Source organism: Salvelinus alpinus, chromosome 11, assembly GCF_045679555.1.
Source record: "Salvelinus alpinus chromosome 11, SLU_Salpinus.1, whole genome shotgun sequence".
In the NCBI taxonomy this organism is placed as follows: domain Eukaryota; kingdom Metazoa; phylum Chordata; class Actinopteri; order Salmoniformes; family Salmonidae; genus Salvelinus; species Salvelinus alpinus.
Window position 1 is genome coordinate 52,697,354 of NC_092096.1, and position 27,669 is coordinate 52,725,022.

Below are 27,669 nucleotides of genomic sequence, written 5' to 3' on the forward strand. Positions count from 1 at the left end.
AACAAATCAAGTCAACCAATCAACCAAGTCCATATTATGGCAAGAACAGCTCAACTAAGCAAAGATAAACGACAGTCCATCATTTCTTTAAGACATGAAGGTCAATCAAAAATGTCAAGAAATTTTAAAGTTTCTTCAAGTGCAGTCGCAAAAACCCTGAAACACTATGATGAAACTGGCTCTCATGAGGACCGCCACAGGAAAGGAAGACCCAGAGTTACCTCTTCTGCAGAGGATAAGTTCATAGAGTTAACTGCACCTCAGATTGCACCCCAAATAAATGCTTCACAGAGTTCAAGTAACAGACACATCTCAACATCAACTGTTCAGAGGAGACTGCGTGAATCAGGCCATCATGGTCGAATTGCTGCATAGAAACCACTACTAAAGGACACCAATATGAAGAAGAGACTTGCTTGTGCCAAGAAACACGAGCATTGGACATTAGACCGGTGGAAATATTGTCTGATGAGTTCAAATTTGCGTTTTTTGGTTCCAACCGCCATGTCTTTGTGAGATGCAGAGTAGGTGAATGGATGATCTCTGCATGTGTGGTTCCCACCGTGAAGCATGGAGTACGAGGTGTGATGGTGTGGGGGTGCGTTGCGGGTGACACTGTCAGTGTTTTATTTAGAATTCAAGGGACACAACCAGAATGGCTACCACAGCATTCTGCAGCGATACACCATCCCATCTGGTTTACGCTTAGTGGGACAATCATTTGTTTTTCAACAGGAAAATGACCCAAAACACACCTCCAGGCTGTGTAAGGTCTATTTGACCAAGAAGGAGAGTGAAGGTGCTGCATCAGATGACCTGGCCTCCACAATCCCCCGACCTAAACCCAATTGAGATGGTTTGGGATGAGTTGAACCACAGAGTAAAGGAAAAGCAGCCAACAAGTGCTTAGCATATGTGGGAACTCCTTCAAGACTGTTGGAAAAGCATTCCAGGTGAAGCTGGTTGAGAGAATGCCAAGAGTGTGCAAAGCTGTCATCAAGACAAAGGATGGCTACTTTGAAGAATCTCAAATAGAAAATATATTTTGAAAAATGTTTGGGTTACTACATGATTCCATATGTGTTATTTCATAGTTTTGACGTCTTCACTATTATTCTACAATGTAGAAAATAGTTCAAATAAAGAAAAACCCTGGAATGAGTAGGTGTGTCCAAACTTCTGACTGGTAGTGTACCTTGAATGTTTTAAAGAATTCATGCTGTCGATTGCACAATGTAAATAATTATCGACAGCATGAATTCTTTATAAGCATTGCAGTGCTAGCTGTGCCACTCTGGGTTCGAGTCCAGGCTCTGTCGCAGCCGACTGTGACCGGGAGGCCCATGGGACGGCGCACAATTCGCCCAGTGTAGTCCGGGTTAGGGAGGGTTTGGCCGGCAGGGATATCCTTGTCTCATCGTGCACTAGCAACTCCTGTGGCGGGCCGAGTGCAGTGCATGCTGACATGGTCGCCAGGTGTACAGTGTTTCCTCTGACACATTGGTGCAGCTGGCTTCCAGGTTGGATGGGCATTGTGTCGAGAAGCAGTGCGGCTTAGTTGGGTTGTGTTTCAGAGGACGCATGGCTCTTGACCTTCGCCTCTCCCGAGTCTGTATGGGAGTTGCAGCGATGAGACAAGACTACTACCAATTGGATACCATGAAAAAGGGGTGAACATTTTTTATTATAATGTTAAGTTTCATTCTGTCAGGTCAGACTATTCTCGTAAACAAAAAAAACAAAAAATCACCCAGATAATAATTGTGGTACATCTTACATTTTATCAGACTCTCTTATGCAGAGCGACTTACAGTAGTGAATGCATTCATTTTCATATCATATTAGTCCCCCGAGGGAATCAAATCCACATCCTGGCGTTGCAAGCACCATGCTCTACCAACTGAGCTACTCAAAACCAGGCTTTGCTGTACTGTAGCCTCTGGGTGCCATAGTGAATAAACTGAGTGCAGACTTGTGACCGTTATGCAGAGAAAACATATTACTCGTGTTACCCATATTACTCGTGCAACGTTTCTTTCTATCTATAGCGGCACTGTTAAAAATGTGTGTTTTTTTCAGTATTATACAATAAAATAACAGCAATGTACCGTATTAATTATTTACAGTAAATTTCCATAAATCAGACTGCTCTTTGGGTGATTTTAGGTGTAACTGGTAAATGATACCATAAATGCCAATGAAACGTTGGTTTAACAGCACATTACTTTAAAGAAGTACTGTATTTCAAATGGTACTGTAATTCCACCCCACAAAATACAGTACCCTGGGCTTCCCGAGTGATGCAGCGGTCTAAGGCACTGCATCGCAATGCTAGTGGTGTCACTACAGACCCTGGTTTGATCCCAGGCTGTGCCGGGAGACCCATGATGGGGTGCACAATTGGCGCCCAGCGTCGTCCGGGTTAGGGTAGGGTTTGGCCGGCCGGGATGTTCTTGTCCCATCGTGCTCTAGTGACTCCTTGTGGCGGGCCAGGTGCATGCATGCTGACTATGGTCGCCAGCTGTACGATGTTTCCTCCAACACATTGTTGTGGCTGGCTTCTGGGTTAATCGAGCAGTGTGCCTTGGCGGGGTCGTGTTTTGGAGGACACATGGCTCTTGACCATTGCCTCACCCAAGTCCGTACAGGAGTTGCAACGATGGGACAGGACTATAACTACCAATTGGATATCATGAAAAAGGGGTAAAAAGAATACAGTACCCTACTGTATTTTTGGAGCAACCAAAAACATTTTGGCCACTAGTGGGTGCATGGTATTGTTGTTTCTGGCTCATTAATATATTTTGAGGCGTGTCTTGTAAGAGGCTACATTTGTTGAGAGTGCTGTACCAATTAAACTGATATGTGGTAGTAGTGCACCAACATTTAAATGTGTTTAGAGGACAGATTGGTTAGCCTGGCTGATGTGTGACCCATGTGACTCCGCAGCAACCTGTGACTTACTGGCCTGGAAACTCCGGCTTGAAAAAGCTGCACAAATTTTTAGCAACTTTTTGATTGGTTCTCAAATGCACACTATTTGCATGCACAACGCCCCCCCATGTTTCCTTGTCAATTTGCTAGACCGCAGTAGAGAGGTAAACAAGCCATACTAAAATTATGCTAGTTGGTTAGCTAGCCTAGTTCACTAAAACTGTAGGGAAAACAGCGCTTTCAGAGCTTTCTGAAAAAGAAATAGAGAGATGACACTGCCACATAGTAACGACCAACTTAAGGATTTAATTCAAATAGGAGCAACTTGAAGCATTTCAAGCCTTTGTGCGAGGGGGGCGGTGTATTAGCGGTTTTGCCAACAGGCTTTTGGGAAAAGCGTAATTTACCAGCCAGCTAGCTTGTTTTAGTCTTCAAGAAGCCTCCAATTCTGACATTCGTGTGCCTGCTAAAGGCTGTTGTGGACGGAGGAACAAATCATTGAGGCAACAGCGGTAGGTCTCAGAGCGGTGGTTGTAGCAACCTCATGATGGGTATAGGAGCATCATTTGAGCATCATGTAGTTGCTCAAACCTATCGCTGTTACATTGAGCTGGGTGGATGGAATATGAATGACAGTCATCCAATACGCTGTAATAGAAATAAGGCCATGTTCATACAAAACATTGGCCTCCCTAATCTTAAGCGTCACCAAAAGCCACTGTGACCTACATACAGTATGTTATGTACAATGACCTAGAACTGTACTTTGACAGTATAGAATGGCACTGTAATGGATACATTTAATGTCGGAACGGAAATTATAGTGATGACACACCAGTGAATGATTGATTGGAAGTTTTGTATTTGATCAAGAACAAGTAAGAAGTGTTTGTTTGCTAGTGCTGAGCGATTAGTGCTTTATGAGGTTGGTTCGGTTTCGGTTCGATTACAAAAAAAGTATCACGTTTTCTGTTTCGGTTATGATTATTTTTTATATAAATTAAATGCACTATGACTATGCATTATGTGGTTTGAATGCTGTAACAACACAGAATAAAACAATTAACAACAGTCCCATGATGGTAGTGACTGCCCATTAATGCTTAGCACTTATTAACCATCATTTATTCACATTATTTTAATAAAATATTTCAGATGTTGTGTAAATTACATTTCTTTAATTTGATGGCTATTGTTTTATTCCAAGCTACGTCTGGTAAAATGAGGGATCGGGGGGTGTGTCTATAACAGCTCGTGTGTGATGTATAATATTAAAGAAGTCTCATGTTTCAAAGTATCGCTCGCCTGAGGTAGAGTACCTCATGATAAGCTGTAGGCCACACCATCTACCAAGAGAGTTCTCATCTATACTATTCGTAGCCGTCTATTTACCACCACAGACCGATGCTGGCACTAAAACCTCACTCAATCAACTCTATAAGGCCATAAGCAAACAAGAAAATGCTCATCCATAAGCGACACTTCTAGTGACCGTGGACTTTAATGCAGGCAAACTTAAATCAGTTTTACCACATTTTTACCAGCATGTCACATGAGCAACCAGAGGAAAAAATATTCTAGACCATCTTTACTCCACACACAGAGATACATACAAAGCTCTCCCCTGCCCTCCAGGGCAATTGTTGGAAAAATTACTTGTGTCATGCCAAAACTATAGTTTGTTAATAAATTTAAAATAAATTTGGTTGAGTGGTTGAAAAATGAGTTTTAATGACTCCGACCTAAGTGTATGTAAACTTCCGACTTCAACGGTAAATGCCTTTCATACTCTCTTCGAGGCAAGCAACACTGAATCATGCACGAGAGCACCAGCTGTTCTGGATGACTGTGTGATAACGCTCTCGGTAGCCGATGTGAGCAAGACCTTTAAACAGGTCAACATTCACAAAACCGTGGGGCCAGACGGATTACCAGGACGTGTACTCAAAGCATGTGCGGACCAACTGGCAAGTGTCTTCAGTGACATATTCAACCTCTCCCTGACCGAGTCTGTAATACCTACATGTTTCAAGCAGACTACCATAGTCTCTGTGCCCAAGGAAGCAAAGGTAACCTGCCTAAATGATTACCGCCCCGTAGCACTCACGCCGGCAGCCATGAAGTGCTTATAAAGGCTGGTCATGTCTCATAATCTACAGCATCCTCCCGGAGACCCTAGACCAACTCCAAATCCATACCGCCCCAACAGATCCACAGATGCTTCAATCTCAATCGCACTCCACACTGCCCTTTCCCACCTGGACAAAAGGAACACCTATGTGAGAATGCTGTTCATTGACTACAGCTCAGCATTCAACACCATAGTGTCCATGAAGCTCATCACTAAGCTAAGGACCCTGGGACTAAACACCTCCCTCTGCAACTGGATCCTGGACTCCCTGACGGGCCACCCCTAGGTGGTAAGGGTAGGCAACAACATATCTGCCACGCTGATCCTCAAAACTGGGGCCCCTCAGGGGTGTGTACTTAGTCCCCACCTGCACTCCCTGTTCACCCACGACTGCATGGCCAAACATGACTCCAACACCATCGTTAAGTTTGCTGACGACACAACAGTGGTAGGCCTGATCACCAACAACGAGGAGACAGCCTATAGGGAGGAGGTCAGAGAACTGGCCGTGTGGTGCCAGGACAACAACCTCCCCCCTCAAAGTAAGCAAGACAAAGTAGCTGATCGTGGACTTCAGTAGAAGGCGGGACGAACAGGCCCCCATTAACATCAATGGGGCTGTAGTGGAGCGGGATGAGAGTTTCAAGTTCCTTGGTGTCCACATCACCAACGAACTATCATGGTCCAAACACACCAAGACTGTCATGAAGAGGGCATGACAAAACCTTTTCCCCCTCAAGAGACTGAAAAGACTTGGCATGGGTCCCCAGATCCTCAAAAAGTTCAGCTGCACCATCGAGAGCATCCTGGCCGGTTGCATCACCGCCTGGTATGGCAACTGCTCGACATCTGACCATAAGGTGCCACAGAGGGTAGTGCGTACGGCCCAGTACATCACTGGGGCCAAGCTTCCTGCCATCCAGGACCTATATACTAGGCGGTGACAGAGGAAAGCCCATAAAATTATCAGAGACTTCAGTCACCCAAGTCATAGACTGCTTTCTCTGCTACCGCATAGCAAGCTGTACCGGAGTGCCAGGTCTAGGACCAAAAGGCTCCTTAACAGCTTCTACCCCCAAGCCATAAGACTCCTGAACAATTAATTAAATGGCCACCAGACTATTTACATTGACCCCCCCATTTGTTTTGTACACTGCTGCTACTCGCTGTTTATCTATGCATAGTCACTTCACCCCACTTAGCCCCTGTATATGTCGGTACCCCCTGTATATAGCCTCGTTATTGTTATTTTATTGTGTTACTTTTTATAATTTTTTACTTTAGTTTATTTGGTCAATATTTCTTAACTCTTTTTGAACTGCACTGTTGGTGCAGTTCAAGTCATCATCTCATCTGTATAGTGCTGCTGCCTATGCTTCTGACAAAATCCCTATTTTATTAATTCTTCTAAGTAAATAATGCATACTTCTATGAATGCTGAATTCCCACTATCAATCAACTAGATCATGTATTTTCAGGTAGAGATACCTTGCAAAGCAAGTGCTTTTTACCCCTCTCATCCGTTCTCTGCCTCGTCGACGAGGACTCCGTGTCTGCTCCACACAGACTGGACAAGCAAGGCGCGCAATGGATTAGGGTCATTGTATTTAATTACACCATTTTCTGTGGTAAAATATGTAGAATATTGGCCTGTTGGAAATTAAAACTCTTTACTACATCGCACAGTTCGGGCTTGATCTGATTTATCTCTACAGAAACTGAAAAAACCCTGTACAAAATGGAATTCTGGTTCCTCTCTAGGTTTCTTCCTAGGTTTTGGCCTTTCTAGGGAGTTTTTCCTAGCCACCGTGCTTCTACACCTGCATTGCTTGCTGTTTGGGGTTTTAGGCTGGGTTTCTGTACAGCACTTCGAGATATTAGCTGATGTACGAAGGGCTATATAAAATAAACTTGATTAAATTCAAAAAATGTAACAGAAATTTGGTAAATTAGTTGTTTAAAAAACAAAAAACAGCAAACATTTTGGTTAATCGCTCAGCATTATTGTTTGCATGAAATGTTTACATGATAGGCATATAAGACATTTACTGTCTTAGATAAGTTGATAAGTCTGCATCATAAATGACTGGGTGACAGGTAGCATAAGGTATGAAAGAGGTACTACAGAAAGTAATTTTACTGGATTAAACTATGGGAACCCTACACATAACATTTTCTTATTCAAGAACAACTAGCGTAGTAATCAAATGTGCTTCAATATCTTTATATTGTTACCAATTATGGCAATATTCTCTGGTCTGATGAAACCAAGATTGAACTCTGTGGCCTGAATGCCAAGTATCACATCTGGAGGAAACCTGGCACCTTCCCTATGGTGAAGCATGTTGGTGGCAGCATCATGCTGTGGAGATGTTTTTCAGCGGCAGGGACTGGGAGACTAGTCAGGATCAAGGGAAAGATGAACGGACCAAAGTACAGAGAGAACCTTTATGAAAACCTGCTCCAGAGCGCTCAGGACCTCAGACTGGGGTGAAGGTTCACCTTCCAACAGGACAACGACCCGAAGCACACAGACAAGACAACGCAGGAGTGGCTTTGGGACAAGTTTCTGAATGTCCTTGAGTGGCTCAGCCAGAGCCCGGACTTGAACCCGATCAAACATCTCTGGCGAGACATGAAAATAGCTGTACAGCGATGCTCCCCATCCAACCTCGACAGAGCATTGAGTAAAGGGTCTGAATACTTAGACGAATGTTATATGTCGGTTTTTATTTTGAATACATCTCCCAAAATTTCCACAGGCCTGTTTTTTCTTTGCCATTATGGGGTACTGCGCCCAAATTGACGAGGATTGTAGCACAAGGCTTGTAGCATAACATAACGCGGAAGAGGATTCAGAGGTCTGTATACTTCGTGAATGCACTAAACGTGCTTCAACAAACCAGTAGGATCTCGCTAGCTCGTGCTTTGCTCACCTTCTTGCTTTTTCTGCCCACTATGCTTAATTTGCTCCCACTGTAAATGGCACAGATTAACTATCTTGGGTTAGTTATAAATATATTTAGTAGAGAGGCTGGTGTAAGCAGGACTATATTGGAATAGCAGCAATCCTAATACCTTTAATTGTTGATTACCAAAAAATATAAATAATATTCAGATTTATTTGAACAGGGAGTCATGCTAAGACCAAAATCTATTTTAAAGATGAACCCTGTATACACATCAATATACAGTTCATAAGCACATCCATATACATAGTGCACACATCAATATACAAAAAGCTAAACACAGTCATAGAAAATAAATACATTCTTCAGTAAAAAGGTCCTCAATCAGCCTTTTGAATTGCCCTAGAGGCCCCAATTTATCCAACTTTAGAGAGCCTTGGAGATCTTTCCACAAGTAAAGTTCAAGATAACTAAAATCAGATTTACCTAACTCATTGGAGATCGAAGGGATCTCCAGAGTTAGCCATCCCCGAGACCGGGTCTGGTATCTCGTACATCTGTAAGTTAACAATGAAGTACAGTAAGTATGGCGGAAGTTTATACAGGAGGTATTTATTAGCAAAAAGAGTGCAATGCATCGATCTACAAAACTTCAAAGAGGGCCAGCCTACTTTCTGATACAGAATGCAGTGACGCATATTGAATCTATCGCCCGTAATTACGCGTGATTATGATACCAGGGTTGGGGAGTAACTGATTACGTGTAATCAGTTGCATGTAATCTGATTACAAAAAAAAAACAGTAACTGAAACCATATCGTTTCCACCAAAAATAGTGTAATCAGGTTACAGATACTTTTGAAAAACAAAATGATTACTTCTTGGATTAATGTTAAATTCAGAAAGGATGTTTGCAAAGGCTTTCTACAAAGCAATGAAGGACAAATTGAAACTCCAAAAGAGCCTGGTCAACCGTTGGGGCAATAGCATACTACACAACAGTGTCATCTGCATACAGGTGTATGTTAAAAAAAAAAGCTAATAAACCAACATTGTTTATACAGACAGTAAAAAGTACAGGACCTAAAATTGACTCTGGGGGAGTAGATAAAGGGCCTCATTGCCAAAATCCCGAAGTATTCCTTCAACACCAAGGTTGCAGCTGAGATGGTGCTATGACCCGGCCAGACTGGGGAACACTTGCATCTCGTAGCTCGGAATGCATCTCGTAGCTCGGAATGCATCTCGTAGCTCGGAATGCATCTCGTAGCTCGGAATGCATCTCGTAGCTCGGAATGCATCTCGTAGCTCGGAATGCATCTCGTAGCTCGGAATGCATCTCGTAGCTTGGAATGCATCTCGTAGCCTGGAATGCATCTCGTAGCTTGGAATGCATCTCGTAGCTTGGAATGCATCTCGTAGCTTGGAATGCATCTCGTAGCTTGGAATGCATCTCGTAGCTTGGAAGGATCGTAGCTGACAGTTGATTGATGATTCTAACATTTTTGCTTGGCAAGACCCTTTCGAGATAGGGTGATCATTGTTTAGGTCAGAGGGGTCACCACCTTTGTGGAGAGGGAGAACACGGGCACCCAAGATAATTGGCAGTTGAAAAAACCTGTGTCATTTACTCCGCAATCAGGGGAGCAGAAAGCTGCAGCAAGAAAGGATCAAGCAAATCAGCTGCGGCGGATTTTTTTTTAACATCAATTTTAAGCAAGTCATCATGCACATGAAAACAAAGTTTACAAAATTGGTACGGGGAACATTTTTCCTCTAAAATAAATATATGTTAAAACACATCCAAACACAATTCCTAAGAGCAACATTACAAAACCTATTCCAGGGATGCGGGTCTCTCCCACCACGTCGGGCTCTGAGGAGAGAGGGAGAGAACAGAAATACAGTCAGGTCCAAAAATATTTGGAAAGTGACAATTTTGTTGTTGTAAAGTAGTCAAAAGATTAGAATTTGGACCCATATTACTAGCACGCAATGACTACATCAAGCTTTTTCAGTGTAAACTTAAACGACTCAAACCGGATATAAAGTATGTAGAAAAGATAATGGGGCAAAATATTTTTAAATAACATAATCTTTGAGAATTAACAATCACCAAAATAAAAATTCTGAAATCTGAAATTCCAAAAATGTCATGGCATGGGGCACCCATTGATTTTGCTATAATGTTTTTGTCACCCAGATAGCATTAGAACAAGGCGTAAGCCATGGCAAAATGTGTATAATTGCAGGAAATTAGCTATAAAATGGAAAAGTTTTGTATATGCGGCCATGAGGAGAGCCTCTAAAACTGTGCCATTGACCACACCCACTACTTTTTTTTTTACACTAAAAGTGACTCCAAAATGATACAATACATTATTTACCATTCATTTCTATTGGGCACAAAATAATCTGAAACAACCAAAACAAACTACAAGTTTGTAGAGTCACGAGCTTGATGAAGTCATTGCGTGCTAGGAATATGAGACCAATTACTAAACTTTCGACTACTTTAATACACACGTGTGAATTTGTGAATTTGTGTGAATTTGTTCAAATATTTTTGGTTCCCTGAAATGGGGGGACTATGTACAAAAAGTGTTGCAATTTCTAAACAGTTCACCTCAAATTAAATCTGACAGTCTGCACTTTAAACTCAAATCTAAAGTGCTAGAGTACAGAGCCAAAACAACCAAAAATGTGGCATTGTCAAAATACTTTGGGACCTCACTGTAAGACAAACACTGTTCACAAACACAACAGCAAGCTTGACCAGTGTAAGAACTCCCTGCCCATAGATTGATGAATTCACCACTGTTTTTCTGGTCAGATCATGTGTTCCGGGAAAGAATCCTGGCCCTAGAAGTGACCGTACCTTGGCATCTCTCCGTCACAACCCGAAAGGCTTTAGAGAGCCCATTGCTGGCAGTACAGTTGAAGGTGGCATTTCTGTTGGGGCTGTAAGACGTCCAGACGACAGAGACGTTGGTGTTGGGATTCCCCCTCCAGAAGGCATCCTCAAATGCAGCCTCTGGTTCCCAGGAGAGGTGGGTGTCCTTCACTGAAGAAGAGCACTGAAGAGCCATCACACAATGGCTGTCCTTCAACATGCTGAAGACCTTACGGACGCTGGGCTTGCTGAGACGCTCTGGACATTTGAACAGAAATACAGGAAGCTCTCGTGAATAGAAAACACATTTTCCAGAAACAAAACTGGGAATACAATATGAATACAGTAGAGTTGTTCCACCAAATGAGTACCTTTTGCATCCCTTTGATATTTGAATTAGAAATTGTGCGCAAATATTTTGTTTCAAAAGCCTTTTATAAGAATAAGACCTCATAAAAAATGCAATAAATCTGTGAGAAAGTGCCAAAATTCTGAATTTTGACACGTCCCTCTGGGCACTCTCTGTGATTTCTAGATAGATTTCAACATAATTAACCCCAACCCCAAAAGTGTTCACCATCATTGTAAAGCCCTAGTTATTTTGTTGCTTTAACAAATTAATTTCTGAAGATTATTATTCATTTCATATGATTAGTGATTCATCTTATCACATGAAACGTCTGTCCCTCATGTTAAGGTCAACCCTGTTACGTGAACTGAACTTTCGTTTTAATAATGTGAAACTATTCATATTTTTTCGAAAGAAACATTGAACATCTAATATTGAAATCATAATGTAAAAGCAGGCGAGCTGGTTCTAATCTTTTTGGCCTTTTTCTGGTGTTTTGTGGTGGAAAACTGAGTGGGCCGAGCATAAAACGTCAACCCTGTTACCCATAGATAGACAGACTAGAAATGTTTAACAATACATTTTTGGGGGGTGAAGCTTGCATTCAATTGCCATTTTGGGACCCTTGGGTTCTGGGCTCACTTGCGCCGGCAAATCTTATCGAAGTCCTACAGAGTGCACCTTTAATACGGGTACATTGTTGTGATTGAGAGCCTTACCTGTCACAGTGAGCTGGACAGGTACGTTATGCTGCTCTCCCTTAATGTCTTGAAGGAGAACCGAGTAAACCAGGGCATCCCCTATCCTCACATCTCTTATCTCTAAGTCCCCGGAGGAGATGTTGAGTCTTAGACGATCCTGAAACTGCCAGAAACGGTCTATTCTGAAAGTCTGTGGTTCTTTCCTGTACGTTGCAATCCAGGTGTTGTTGCTGAATATAGACCACTCTATCTTGCTCAAGATCCAGGATGAGTTGGCTCCAGAAGACAAGGTGACAGAATCTCCCAGGTAACCAGTGGTACCTCCCATCACCACTGAAACATAATGGAATGGAATGATTGTCCTGATGGTGGTGATATCATGTATAGTAATATACACAGAATTAGATAGAACAGAATTCAAATATGTATCCTTATGGTAATAACAGAGATCATCATCATCATTATCATCATCAATTGCTTCAATATTCTGAGAGTATAAACATACATTATTATTCAGTTGAAATAAATAACTGGATTTGTGATAACTGTCATTTTAATGAGATAGTATATAATTTAGGACAATTTAGAATTTGCTTTCCGTTTCTGTTTTCTATTTCGGTCATGGGTCAAGACGTAGGCAATACGTATCAATGGAGGTTTGAAATCTTAACCTGAAACAAATTGTATCAAAAGTGGTCAAATTAGCCTAAACTACTTCATACTAGATGTGATATGGACTGATGAAAGGTTACGTATACCTTGATCTTCGGTACACCATTAGAGTTCAAAAAGCTAATTGATAAAGGTGACATCATAGCAAGTGCCTTTATCAGGGTTTGGGGTCAGTCCCATTTTATTCAGATGATTTAATTCAAGAATGGAAAATGTACATACAGTTGAAGTCAGAAGTTTACATACACCTTAGCCAAATACATTTAAACTAAGTTTTTCACAATTTCTGACATTTAATCCTATTAATTCCCTGTTTTAGGTCAGTTAGGATCACCTCTTTATTTTAAGAACGTGAAATGTCAGAATAATAGTAGAGTCATTTATTTCAGCTTCACATTCCCATGTCTTTCATCACATTCCCAGTGGGTCAGAAGTTTACATACACTCAATTAGTATTTGGTAGCATTGCCTTTAATAAATTGTTTAACTTGGGTCAAACGTTTCAGGTAGCCTTCCACAAGATTCCCACAATAAGTTGGGTGAATTTTGGCCCGTTCCTCCTGACAGAGCTGGTGTAACTGAGTCAGGTTTGTAGGCCTCATTCCTCGCACACGCTTTTTCAGTTCTGCCCACAAACGTTCAATAGGATTGAGGTCAGGGCTTTGTGATGGCCACTCCAATACCTTGACTTTGTTGTCCTTAGGCCATTTTGCCACAACTTTGGAAATATGGTTGGGGTCATTGTCCATTTGGAAGACCCATTTGCGACCAAGCTTTAACTTCCTGACTGATGTCTTGAGATGTTGCTTCAATATATCCACATAATTTTCCATCCTCATGAAGCCATCTAGTTTGTGAAGTGCACCAGTCCCTCCTGCAGCAAAGCACCCCCACAACATGATGCTGCCACCCCTGTGCTTCACGGTTGGGATGGTGTTCTTCGGCTTGCAAGCCTCCCCCTTTTTCCTCCAAACATAACGATGGTCATTATGGCCAAACAGTTCTATTTTTGTTTCATCAGACCAGAGGACATTTCTCCAAAAAGTACAATCTTTATCCCCATGTGCAGTTGCAAACCGTCGTCTGGCTTTTGATGGTGGTTTTGGAGCAGTGGCTTCTTCCTTGCTGAGCGGCCTTTCAGGTTATGTCAATATAGGACTCGTTTTACTGTAGATACTTTTGTACCTGTTTCCTCCAGCATCTTCACAAGGTCCTTTGCTGTTGTTCTGGGATTGATTTGCACTTTTTGCACCAAAGTACATTCATCTCTAGGAGAGAGAACACGTCTCCTTCCTGAGCAGTATGACGGCTGCGTGGTCACATGGTGTTTATACTTGCATACTATTTTTTGTATAGATGAACGTGGTACTATCAGGCATTTGGAAATTGCTCCCAAGGATGAACCATACTTGTGGAGGTCTACAATTTTGTGGAGGTCTTGTGGTTTTCTTCTGATTTTCCCATGATGTCAAGCAAAGAGGCACTGACTCAAATTACGTAAATTAGTCTATCAGAAAAGCCATGACATCATTTTCTGGAATTTTCCAAGCTGTTTAAAGGTAGTCAACTTAGTGTAAGTAAACTTCTGACCCACTGAAATTGTGATAGTGAATTATAAGTGAAATAATCTGTCTGTAAACAATTGTTGGAAAAATGACTTGTGTCATGCACAAAGTAGATGAGCTAACCGACTTGCCAACACTATAGTTTGATAACATGAAAAACGAGTTTTAATGACTCCAACCTAAGTGTATGTAAACTTCCGACTTCAACTGTACATTTTTAATGAGGATTTCCTTTAAATTCTTGTAATGTAATTTCAATTGACTTACTTGATTGAAACAGAATTGACCTCAACCCTGCCTCTCTCGTCACTCATTACTTCAAAGGATTAACAATGACAGACTTTTAGAGAGACCCTCAATGCAATCAAGCAAAATGTAAAAGTAAGCAGCCTACCTGGTAAGATTGTAAGAAGAGCGATAACTACACATGCCATATTGAAATGAAACTTTCAAAATGGATACTGTTTCCGCCTTCTAGAGACAAGTGTGAAGCACAGGCTACATCCTCTTTTCTTTGTGGTTTGGCTTCCGCTTTGTTCACATACTTGTCAAAAAACAGTTTGTCAAAGTCATCTACAGTATAAATTATCATTCCAATATTACAATAAATTGAAATATGAGACAGAGAGAGACAGGGGTGGGAGGGGCACATAGCATCATATCACAAGAGATCCTTTATTTTAAAAGGCCGTAACAATTTAGTCCTAAAATGATGAAATTTGAAAAACATTCACATCACAACTGCAATCTACAAATGTATTTACAACATGAAGTGATACTAAAAAATATAAAATGCAGTTCTTATGTAGAAAAAAATAAAACAAAGCTGCCATTGTCTCAAACATATGGTACACATATAAAAAGATAAAACCATTTGTATACAACATAGGAGACAGACTACAGCAGCTCTAAGCTGCCGAAGAGCACAAGAACCGTTGTTTGTGCTGGACCCATAAGGCCTGTCACACTTATGTTCACCTCAGAGCCTTGAATCGAACAAAACATATCTTAAACCGCACACTCAAGTACAGGTTAATAAAAACAAATATGTTGGTTTGTGTGTTTAGGCATGGTCAAATGTTCAGAACAGTACACATGACTATGGCTGTGTTCCAATTGTCTCTCTTTCTTCCAAAAAATGACTTCTTCACTGACTTGATGACTGGTATAAGAAATATGGTGGAAACTCCCACTAGCCCTAGCCTCCACCAAGGCAATGCTTTTGATGGGAAGTAGTAAATGAGTGCACACTTCAGGAGAAATGAGATAATATTGGGACTCAGCCCTATATCTGATATGGACCTTTATTTGGCACGAAAAACTAAAACAACTCTCTCATATCATGACATGCCAATAGGTTCAGTCTGTTTTTTGTATCTGTTCCTTCTTCATTATAAAACCAACACTGGAATACACATCAAAAGTCCCCAACATAACATCCATTAATTAACGTCACAAAAAATATCCCAAACATTTTATTTCTTATGAAAATCAGCTGGTCAGTGTTTCAACTAAACATTCATCAGCTGTCCCTAGAACAACCCACTTCCTTTAGACCAGGGTCAGATTTTGTCCAATGAAAATGGTTCCACTGTCAGGAAGCTGTCAGTTTATTTGTCGATTCAGTGATTCCAATCACCTGATTGGTTGACGTCGTAGCTAATTTGCAACTTTTGCAAGCGCATAATTTTTCTAGTTCTTTTTTTTTTTTTTATCAAGTCTTCCTATTCACATTTATCTTTCATCTTTTATCAGTTCATTGGTTAGTAATGTAGTAATGTCAACTTCAAATAATGCGGTCCAGTTACTGTCAAGGAATGAGAAACATACAGGTCCCAATGACTAACACAGTAACACACACAAAGACATTCACACACAGTTAATAAAACAGGATAGCCACAGAGGTCTCTCCTCCAGCCCTTGGTAGCAGAAGCCACATTTCCACTGCTTTGTGTGAAAAAAGAGAAAGAGAGCCGTCTTCTCTCCCTTTTTCACACAGAGGTCAACACAGAGAGATGGGCTTTGAGGAAAGTTGAAGCATAGTTGAAGCAGTTCTCTCTTCCTGTCTCGCATCTTCTCTCCCCCCTCTTTATCCACTACTTTCTCTCCCTCTCTACACAGAGGTCTCCGACTGCAGCCTCATGACAAACTTGTGGCTCTTGGGGTCGATAAACTCCTCCCCCAGGTGGAGGAAGGGGAGGGGCGTCACCGTGACAACCAGGGAGAAGTCGAGACGTCGCAGGGAGAAGACCAGACCCTGACTCAGGGCTGATGTCACCGGCTCCTCGCTCACTAGGGTCCACTGGCGACCCATACCGTTCTCCCGCTGGTACTGCAGCGTGGGGCCTGGAGAAAGGTAGCGCTCCAGGAAGGCCTGAGAGAAACACACAGAAAAGCAGTTAGACAGCCAGCCACGTCTTGTCATATCGATAGTGGGGCAACCGCTAGGAGTTAGTGTTTGTGGTGAGCAATTTCTCTCAGTGGAATGTAAAGTAGGCTAGATATTATTCATCAGGGGAATCATGCTTATTTCAATCCCTTTACGGTCAAGAATAGTGTCTCATATGGGCTGTTATTTGGGGTATACGGGTCCTATTTAAGGGCGTAGTGGTCATATGTAAAGGGTATAGGTGTCACATCAAGAGTGTATGAATCACATCTTACTGTCTGATGGGCATCTTAGGGGTCATGTTGTGAGGGCGTAGGAGTCATGTTGTGAGTGTGTATGGGGTCATGTTGTGAGGGTGTAGGGGTCACGTTGTGAGGGCATAGTGATCATGTTGTGAGGGCGTAGTGATCATGTTAAGGGAGTGGTGGCTCACCTTGGGTGTCATGTTGTGCGTGATACAGAACTGCAGGTGGTTGATAATGCTCTCCATGCTGTGATAGGGCTGCTGGCGCGTGGTCCTCAGGTACTTCTGCATGGCCCGGGCCATGGGGGCGAAGATGGCCTGAGCTGCCTCCCGGGGGTCCATCACCTCGCGGGGGTGTTTGGGGGACGACGCGGCTGGCTCGTCGTCCTGGAGACGCTTGATGTGGGTGAAGGCTTCCTCTACCGCCACCACCAGCCTGGGAGGAGAAACGGGCACGCGTTATGAGTACGCAGGTGTTGTTTCAGGATAGCATTTGTATTGCAAGCGCTAAACCCGAGAGGAGCTAAAGTAACGTCAGCCTTATTGAAATAGCATGGGCGACGGAGAAAAACAAATTGGTACCATTTTAAGGCCAAGTAGCAAACAATAATGCAGGAACTAGGGATGGGGATATGAGCAGGCATGTCTAGGCGGATGAGATGTAGTCATTGTTTGGTGTTCGTATGTATACGTTTGTTTTTGTAATGTAAAAAAAAGAAAGAATATGAAAAATTCTAAAATATATATATTTATATCTACTTTTTTTTAAATAATGGCAGCCTTTCTATACCTGGGGTTTGAAAAATCTGTGATGTTCCCTTGATTAGTTATGAACTGTTTAATTCACCAAATGAGAAAAAAAAGCACTTTTCACAAAAGCAGTTTTTCTACAACAAATGGTTTGAAATGTTCTTTCTTTGACGATCTACCCAGCCCAGTGTGTCTCCCCTCCTCACCTGGCCTTGCGCTTGCGGACCCTGCGGTCCATCTCTGCCTCCTCGTAGTAATACTCGTTGTGGGAGTTGTCTCTCCTGCGGGCGGCTGCGGCGATCATCGCTCTGGACTGACCCGTAGAGTTGTTAGTGTTGTTCTCTGGAAGAAAAATCACAAAAAAGAAAAATGACCAACAAACATCTAATGTTACAATTTCTTTGCAATAAAAGAACACATAGAAGACAGAGGTGAGAAAAATGACTGAGGGGAAAAGAGGGGCGAGACGATGAGAGACGGAAAGGAGAGCATTCGAGACTTACCTTCACCCAGAGTGTAGACTTTGAAGCCAGAGCTCTTCTTAGAGAGGATGGACTTGGGCAAGTTGAGGAGGGCAGGGTTGTAGACCGGGAAATCACTGTAGTACTGGTCCAGCACCCACACTGCTGCCCTCTGAATACTGGAGAACAACAAGGGAGGGACGAACCCTTATTAATCTATGTCATCACTATGGAATATGTCCTAATCATCATCAGTAGCAGCATCATCATTATCCCTTTGGCAGCATCTTAAATCTGGCGATGTGCCCTTGAGCAAGGCACTTAACCCGAGGTGGTCCTGCAGCTATGTTAGATGATCAGCTGGGTGGGGTATCGTTGCACCCCAGGCCTTGCTGCTTCAAACACACTAAGGTGGGAACCAGATGACTAGCGAAGCAGACACAACCGCTCCCATTTGATCATACGCATGACTGCTATCCAAATAGCCTGGTGCAACCAAAACATTTTGGAGGGGGAATAAACATACACAGACACACACATTATATATTTTTTTGTATCGTTCGTATTATTATAATGTTTTGTTGATTTGTTCGTGTTATTATTATTATTATTATTATTATATGTTTTGCTGTATATCTTTGTATTTTACATTTGGGTGAGTGTCCTTGTCTATCAGCGTACCAGTGTTGTGTTACTTGTTATGTTTTGTGTGGTTCCCAGGAAGAGTAGCTGCTGCCTCTGCAAAAGCTAATGGGGATTCAAACAAATAAAATGAAGAGATTTGTATGCAAATAGCCCAAACAAACTGACTGATGAGGTAATGCAGGTTTCGGGTTAATCTCCGACTGACAGATTCGCAGGCCAACCACAATGTTATCAAAACAGTCTCTGAAACCAGAGTACTAGGTTACTAAAAATGCAAGCAAACACCTAAACAACCTTTACACAGAACCCCACACAATAGAAACCCACTCCCTAATCTCTATACAAAACAGCATGTAAACTACAGACATAAAACACAACCACACGTCTCCAAGACCCACCTGAGATGTCCCACGTTGTAGAAGCGACTTTCCCCGTCAGTGGTGCGCACCACCTTGAGGCAGAAGGCAGGGTGCAGATGTCTGACCTCCAGCAGCACTAAGGCCAGGTACTGGATGAAAAGCAGCGCGTCCACCAGCGACGCCGCATACCCCACGATACCCCTGTAGTCCCTCTCCCGGGGCTCCAGCACGCGCACGCCATAGAACAGCCAGTAGGACGCCACGAACAGGAAGACGAGCGCCAGTAGCAGGCAGCGGAAGACGTAGAAGCGAGGCAAGGTAGCGCGCGGCGGGCGCAGGAACAGAGCCCAGGTGGAGATGAGGAGGACCAGGAGCTTAAAGGCCAGGGAGACGTAGAGACCCTCGCAGGGCGTGCCACAGGGCTCCAGGGCCTCGCGCCACAGCAGCTGCGGCAGAGCCAGGAAAGCCAGGGGGGTGACCAGGGCGAAGAGGCCAAGGACGGCGCCCAATCCTGGGCCCAGGAAACGCCGGCATTCCAGCGGGGAGGACTCCTCGAGCTCCTTGGAGACGCGCGTCAGGTCCTCGTTAGAGACGCTGTGTTCTGACGTGCCAGTCTGCACAGTGGTGGTCTCACCCCAGTTATCATCCTGGAGTAGGGAGAGGGAGGGAGAGATTTCTTTGAGCATATGTTGGGAGGTGTGATAGGGAAGAGGCAATATTACCTGAACAAATGGGAGAGGACAAGAGGACGAGTGATAAGAGACAGAGTAGACAGAGAGAAACTAAAGCCAAGTATTGACCCCCAATCAAAGATCAGGGTGTGAAAGTGAGGGGAGATGTAATGCAGGAAAGAAGTGAACTCTGACCCGATCATCTCCGCGGGTGGACTCGGTGTCCAGTAGAGGCTCTCCAGGGGCATGGATGGTGACTGACTTGTCTCCACGACTACTGCCGTCTCTGCTCTTGGAGCGGTGCCTGTCCCGCCTATCCCTGAACATCACACACAGAGACAGAAACAAAAGGGTTAACCGTAATTGTCATGGTTTCTATTTTTGGGGGAGGTTAACCAAACCAGATCAACAAAGTTATACACAGCTTCCCTGACGTAGGATATGCATGTTTACGCAAGTGAGAGTGTAGAAACAAGAGAGTGAGTGTGAGTACATGTACAGTATATGTATCTATGTCGTACACGTGTTACCCACCTGTGCTTCCTAGAGTTGCGGGAGTGTGAGGACTTGTAGGAGTAGCCCGAGTACTGCGACTCGTTGTCCATGTCAGAGGCCGGTGGGCGGGGTTTGCCCCTGTGGGCACCTCCTCCCCCCGTGCCGTGCTGCCCGGCTCCGCCCAGCTGACTCTTGCGGTGGCTGATGGACTTGGATGAGAGGGCCAGAGGCAGGCGGAGGAGCTCAACCTTACTCCTGAAGGAATCTATCTTGGAGGCCGGAGGAGAGGGGGGGCAGACCTGACGGAAGGGGGAGAGGGGGAGGGAGAGAGGTGGTGGGGCGCATGAGGAGATAGAAAACTGTTTATTAATGTGTTATTAACATGTCCGTCACACTATTACCATGTAATTAGTCCTATCGGACAGACAAGCGGTCACAACAGGACTAAAGGGCAGGTTGTGGAAAAAAGAAGCGCTCAAAGGGATATCTTTTATATATGACTCAAAACAGCAATGTGGGAAAAAACTATTTTAATTTGCTTGCATTGCCTAGTCACTCTGTCTGAGTTGGCAGTTTGCTTTCATTTGATAAATGAGGATTATTTCACAGCCCATTTTAGGTTGCTCTCACAAGACACAAACACATTAAAAGGAAGGATTTTCCATATTTGGGAGATGGGTTATAGCAGCTGAAGAAGCCTCACAATGAAGTTGTGGCATAACTTCAGGGGTTATTCACCTCGTTTATACTCTCCTGTGGTACAAGCCCAATTTCACTCCTCGTACGTAAGTTCAGATGGAAAATCCACACCATTTAACAGCAACAAAATGGGTTTCACCAAGTTGACAGGAGCTTGCCACTGCCTTTTCATATTCCCGATTGTGCACGCACGCACACACACTGCATTCCCTGCCATCCCCTGTGGTCTCCAGGGCAACAGAGCTTGGCTATTACTATGGGGATGAATAAGAGGCGATGGGTGAGAGGGGATTGGGGGGGTGTTACCATGGTGGCCTGACCAACTCCCCACCTTCTCTCCCACTTGGTCTAGAAAGACATTCTGGTTCTGAACTACTCCATCCTGATTTTGCCAGTATCTGTTTACATCAGGTAATATGTTGCAAAGAAGCCCATGCAATTTCAGCTGGACTAGCACTGCTATCTCCTATGAGAGAGGCATTGACTCTTAATGTGATAATGTGTAGTGAATGAATAACTATTTCTCTCGCTCCAATTCACTCCTCAACCCATTTTGGGCCCTCACAATAGGTTCCATGTGAGAATAAGACAGGAGCTTCCTGGTTAACACACACACACACACACACACACACTCTCTTCATACAAATGCCAATGACATTAGCTAGAATTCTACACGTGGTTTCTAGAGGGCGAGAAGGCTAAACCATTTAAAGAACGATGACAACAAAATGAGGACGTTTGCAGAAACACCTACTCTGAAATATCAACTGTTTGCCCAGGTGCCTTAACAATGAATGAAATAGCTGAATAAGAATGAAACATCTAGAAAATCGACAGAATCCCACATAAAAAAAAATATATATATATGGTCATTTAACATTTACTGGGAAATAGGCCTCTTTTGAGAGAACCTGAGTAGGTCACGGGAAGTAAAGGTCTCACCAAATTCATCAGGACAGCTATATAGAAAACAGGAGAGGTAACGATGTCAAGAAGTTAACTACTTTTTGGTTATTAACTGTGTTAGAGAGTAAGCTAATAGCAATGTCAGCTATCCTCATTTAAACTCAAGTTAAAACAGTCTGTGCTAGCCGCAATCCTTGGGACGTCCCTACGCCATTGAAGTTTAAATTGGTTAAGGTAAGGATTATGGTTAGGGATGTCCCAAGTATCCTGTATAGCACTGACCAAGTTAAAACTATTGGCAAAGATCTTCATTGCTGATGAAAACCCAAGGCATTTTTAACTCAAATACTTCTAATAAGTTGAACTCAAAGTCAATGAAAAGTCATTATTACTTAAAATGTTTGTGGTACTGACTCACAACTAAATGAGAAGTCACATCAACTCTATTTTTTAAAGTTACTATAACAAATCATTTTTACCCCCAGCATGCTCTACTGCAGGTAGATTTTTTTGGAACTGTTTCTAATACGTGTTTTTGCATGTACATTGGGTGATTCATTGATTAATTGTATGCTACTCAAAGATAAATAAATGTTTCTAAACTAATCCAATCATTTAGTTAGATTTTTAGCACCACTTACTGAAATGGCCATTCCAGTTTAAATGGCTTAGGTATTCTCCTCACACTGTTCCTAACGCTGGCAGACATTATGAATGCAGGTTGCGGGTGAATAAAAATTTTAATTGTTGGAAATCCTAACTCTGGCTGGATTCCAATAGGAATTACATCACTTTGCATGTCCACATAATGCAACTTGCAGATAAGGTTGCAAAAGTTGGGTACATTTTCAAAGGTTTTCCAGAAATCTGGGAATTTTCGTTAAATTACAGTAATTTTGCAACACTACTTGCAGGGCTGATGCGGCCTGTAAACCATGAGTTTCAGGCCACTGTATTAGGGTAAAGCTTCAAAATAAGGCCTTAAGAGATATGTAATGTAATGTCATAAAGAGTTTAATTATAAGGATAACATGCCCCTAGGAACTCACTTTGTGAATGGCACAGAACTGAAAATAAATACATTCAACAACCATGTCTCTATCACTAACAAATCAGATTGAGTAATGATTACTAAAAAAAATGTTAAGTAACTGTACTCAGATATATGAAGTGCAACGGTTTCGTCAAAAGTTTTGAGTAATGGCATCACATTTGGGTTTACAGTGTGGGTTCAATCGGAGTTCACCCTCTGTACTGTACCATAGATGTGGTAAGAGGTCATGTTAGGATGTCCGAGCTGACAAAGTGGAAGACTACTGTCTTTTGCCTCTGCACTGCTCTCCCACCATCCTCTCCCAAAAGCCAAACTGTCTTCTTTCTTGACTTTATTTTCTATGTGAATCACTGCTAAAAGTAGTTTGACTCCCTTCAGCTTGGTTTATTCAATGACTCATCCAACTCAGATTTGCAAAAGGCAAATAAGCCTTTTTCAAATCTGTCCTCTCTCACACACACACAGTAATTACAGTAGCTGGCATTGTTTCCCAAGCAGCAGGGCACTATTGTGATTGATGTGTGGAGGTGTGGTCATGAGTGTGTGTTGTAGCTTAGTGGGGATATTACATTACCTATTATTCTCCATTTCTTCTGTACCAGTTAACCCGAGACACACACATACTTTACTTAAGTAGTACTTTAGTTTTTTGAAATATCTGTACTTTACCATTTATATTTGACAACTTTTACTTTAATACATTCCTAAAGAAAATGATGTACTTTATACTCCATACATTTTCCCTGACACCCAAAAGTACTCATTACATTTTGAATGCTTAGCAGAACAGGAAAATGGTCTAATTCACACACTTATTGAGAGAACATCCATGGTCATCCCTACTGCCTCTGATCTAGGGGACTCACTAAACACATGCTTAATTTATAAATGATGTCTGAGTTGGAACGTGCCACTGGCTATCCGTAAATGTAAAAAAACATTTTTTTTTTAAAATAACTTGAAAATGTGGCCCTCTGCTTTGCTTAATATAAGACATTTGAAATTATTTATACTTGTACTTTTCATACTTATGTACATTTTGGCAATTAGATTTACTTTTGATACTTAAGTATATTTAAAACCAAATACTTTTACTCAAGTACTATTTTACTGGGTGACTTTCACATTTACTTGAGGAATTTTCTATTAAGGAATCTTTACTTTTACTCAAGTATGACAATTGGGTACATTTTACACCACTGGAACCAGATTAGTTACAACTGGGGTTGGAGCGAAAACCTACAGAAGGGTAGCTCTCCAGGAACAGGGTTGGAGACCCCTGCTGTAGAGAATAAAACATATTCCAAAACATGCAGCCTGTTTGCAACAAGGCACTTAAAATAATAAAGTAATACTGCCAAAAATGCCTCAAAGAAATGTACTTTTTGTCCTCACTACAAAGTGTTATGTTTGGGCAAATCCAACACAACACATCAATGAGTACCACTCTTCATATTTTCAAGCATGGTGATGGCTGCATCATGTTATGGGTATGTTTGTCATCTGCAAGAACTTGGGAGATTTTTTCAGGATAAAAAGAAACAGAATAGACCTAAGCACAAGCAAAATCCTAGAGGAAAACCTGGTTCAGTCTGCTTTCCAACAGACTCTCGGAGACAAATTCACCTTTCAGCAGGACAATAACCTAAAACACATGGCCAAATATCCATTGGGAGTTGCTTACCTAGACGACATCGAATATTCCCGAGTGGTCTGTTTATAGTTGACTTAAATTGGCTTGAAAATGTATGGCAAGACTTTAAAATGGCTGTTTGGCAATGACCAACAACCGAATGATCAACAACCAATTTGACAGAGCTTGAATAATTTTTTCAGAATGTACAAATGTTGCAAAATCCAGGTGGAAAGCTCTAGAGACTTACCCCAAAATGCTCACCGCTGTAAAAGCTGCCAAATGTGATTCTAACATGTATTGACTCAGGGGTTTGAATGCTTATGTAAATTAGATATTTAATTTGCAAAAAAATCAAAAAATATGTTTTCACTTAGTCATTGTGTTTAGATGGGTGAGAAAAAAAATGCAATCAATTGTTGAATTCAGGCTGCATCACAACAAAAATGTAGAGTAAGTCAAGGGGAGTGAATAGTTCTGAAGACACTGTAAACCCCTAGTTTGTGTGACTAATGTGTGTGGTAGAATAAATGTGTGTTCCTTTAATTCCATTGCAGTCCACTGCAACCATTTAACTGTAGGACTCTAATTTAGGCAACACACAAATGTTCTGGGTATTCCATCTGGAACCTGAAAAGGCACCTGCGACTCAATAATAGGCTGTAAAAGTTAGTCCCGGGTGGCACTGCTGTCTAAATGCCGGGGGCTCTCCTACCTTCCACAGGCCTCGAAAGCCTCGGAGGCGCTAGAGCGTGGCGGCGCCTCAGCCCAGTGTAACTCAACTAATCGAGCCACAGGCTTCATGGGGCCTATCCATTACGAACCGGTCTCATTCCAACAATGAGACAGACGCATGCAACTCAAACGCGCAGGTATGATTAAAAAAGGGTCAGAATAGCCTTTTTTCCCGCAAAATATTAGCTACGTTTGTCGGTGAAGGTGTGTTTGTTTCAAGTCGGCTCGCACAATGTAAAACGTCTCACGCCCATGCAGCAGCACGCATATGTGGGTTGCCAATACAGATTTTTTAGGGGATTTGGTTATAGTCTGGATGAAAAACCGTCAGCATGCTCACATTCATCAACATAAACTGTTATTAACCAGTTTTATACCTGTGCTATATTTGGCACACATGCGTAAAAGTGCAATTTGGGTGACAAGTGACATACTTCATGTTGTTGCCTAGAGACATGCAACTCAAACTCATCAATGGATTCAAATCGGAGTTTAATTTATCGGACTAAACTGCAAGTGGCTATCATCAAGACAGAACGGTTTACAGACACTGCGCCAATGTCAACGGATGATGTTCTAATTACATTTTCTAATAAATTGACCAAATATCCTAACCATCAATGTCACCTATTCATTAATGATAAACAATCGGCCAGCAATCGAAGGACCTGACTGGGGAAATGAACGGTCCCAGAGTGCTTTGAATAGAGAGGCTGTGAATGACAAACCTGCCACGGAGAAAGGAAAACTATTTTATAATAAATATTTTTTTAAATAAGACTCCAAGCAGTTCAGAAAGCTTACCTTTCTTTTCAAAAAGTGATACCCAAATTGGTGAACGTGAATCGTAGCCTAAAAATCTCGACACAAAGAAAACCCTAAACAGTGATTCAAATCAGGCGACGGAGATGTATCCTAATTCAGTTTCTTTTCCAAATACACCATTCAGGAAGGAAAGGTTTGTAACTTGATTCCTCTTCATATACAATATCATTTATTCAACTGAAAATCATCCAGGCTATACAAAAGCCATGAGCCGCATCCATTCTCGGTTTCTGCATCTGTTCTTTGCTGGCAGCCCCGCTGCGCGTGTGAATACAGTCATTCATCACCGAGAAGGGTGCGCGAGACAACGCTCCACCGAGACGCAATGCTTTTGTATCCCGTTAATAATCACAGAATATAATCCATAAAGAGAATCCAAGTGTAGGCTGCATCGGCCAACTGATATAAATTCAAATATTCAGTTCTTAGGAGCTCAAATGTCTTGCGCTCTTGTTCTGTGGTCCCTTGTAACCACACAACACGTCGCCGGGTTTGGGACAATTGCTCGCCCCCCTTTCCAAAGGGCTAAACTGCGTTACACGGTCCCTCGCGTTTTGGAATATTCAGCCACAGTTTCTCGATTGGTTTCTGTTTCCTCGTATGGAAACAGTTACCCAGTCAAGTCTTTCTGGATAACTAAGATCCGGATTCGTCTTTCCTCCATTCAAAGTTATCTTGCTCTTTGCTTTCCAACCCTAAAATCAATGGCCTCCCTCCCCTCTCCAAAGTCCACAACGGTGCTCCGCCTCCAACGCCCACTCTCTACTCCACCCGCTCCCCTCTCTCTACTCCCCCCTGTTCATTCTGTTCCCAGACTCTCACCTCTACTTTCTCTCGTAGACGAGGGCAGGGCCATGGTGTAATCCTGCCCCGTTCACGTCTTTACGAAGGACGATCACAGAACAGATCTACTACAAATTCGTAATCCTCTCTAAACCGTCTGTTTCATACATAGCCAACTCCGACCCGTAGATGCTCCCTGAATTTAACAAACCTAACAGATGAAACCTAACAGATGCAGGCTATTCCATGTAGGCTGTGCCCCAGAATCAGGTCTACGACCCAAATACTGGCTACAATTCTGAATTAATTCAACTTCCAGGCTCTTCAATGTAACGGATTTGGGATATATTTGGCCAGACGGTGACAGGGCTTGTTAACTGCCCCAGTGAACGTGGCCCTGAGCATGCGTAGCAGTGTGTGGAATGCAATTTCTTGTACCTCAGTTATAACACAAGACTTGACACATTACCAAACACAACATAAAACACACTTTACTCTGATATACATTGACTGCTCAACTGGAAAGTGCATTACGCTTAACAGAAACCTACCAACAGTACACAAATCCCCATTAAAGGGTTGAATATATCCTATTCCAATTTACAGGTAAATCTCAATTGTTTCCTTGTGTACTCTCCTCACCTCCTTCTCAAAGCACATTGACTTTGTCCTCCAGAGGTTCCTCCCCTTGGACCATCTCCTCCAATGCATTTTTAGAAGGAAGCAAAGAGAAAGGACACAAGAGTCAAGGAAATACAATTGAGATGCACCAATCATGTCATGGCCCTTGGAGACAGATCAGTTAGGATTTCTCCTATTGAATAGAATATTTCCTAGCCCCAAAGTTTAATACTTGGCTTACTTGA

The 27,669-nt window shown here is 42.4% G+C and overlaps 2 protein-coding genes across 2 annotated transcripts; both read right to left on the reverse strand.

Annotated features, from left to right (window-relative positions):
• Window positions 1-9,387: 9,387 nt before the first annotated feature.
• On the reverse strand, window positions 9,388-14,684 carry LOC139534372 (SLAM family member 8-like). Its single transcript, XM_071333472.1, has 4 exons — window positions 14,549-14,684; window positions 11,936-12,250; window positions 10,853-11,125; window positions 9,388-9,850 (listed from the first exon to the last, which is right to left on the reverse strand). The coding sequence occupies exons 1-4, from the start codon at window positions 14,586-14,588 to the stop codon at window positions 9,720-9,722; spliced, it is 759 nt and encodes a 252-aa protein (XP_071189573.1). The 5' UTR covers window positions 14,589-14,684; the 3' UTR covers window positions 9,388-9,719.
• Window positions 14,685-14,792: 108 nt separating this feature from the next.
• Window positions 14,793-26,759, reverse strand: LOC139534371 (vang-like protein 2). The gene is made up of 8 exons (XM_071333470.1): window positions 26,000-26,759; window positions 20,208-20,467; window positions 19,869-19,992; window positions 19,042-19,649; window positions 18,041-18,177; window positions 17,744-17,879; window positions 16,977-17,223; window positions 14,793-16,528 (listed from the first exon to the last, which is right to left on the reverse strand). The coding sequence occupies exons 2-8, from the start codon at window positions 20,276-20,278 to the stop codon at window positions 16,268-16,270; spliced, it is 1,584 nt and encodes a 527-aa protein (XP_071189571.1). The 5' UTR covers window positions 20,279-20,467; window positions 26,000-26,759; the 3' UTR covers window positions 14,793-16,267.
• Between the last annotated feature and the right edge of the window lie 910 nt (window positions 26,760-27,669).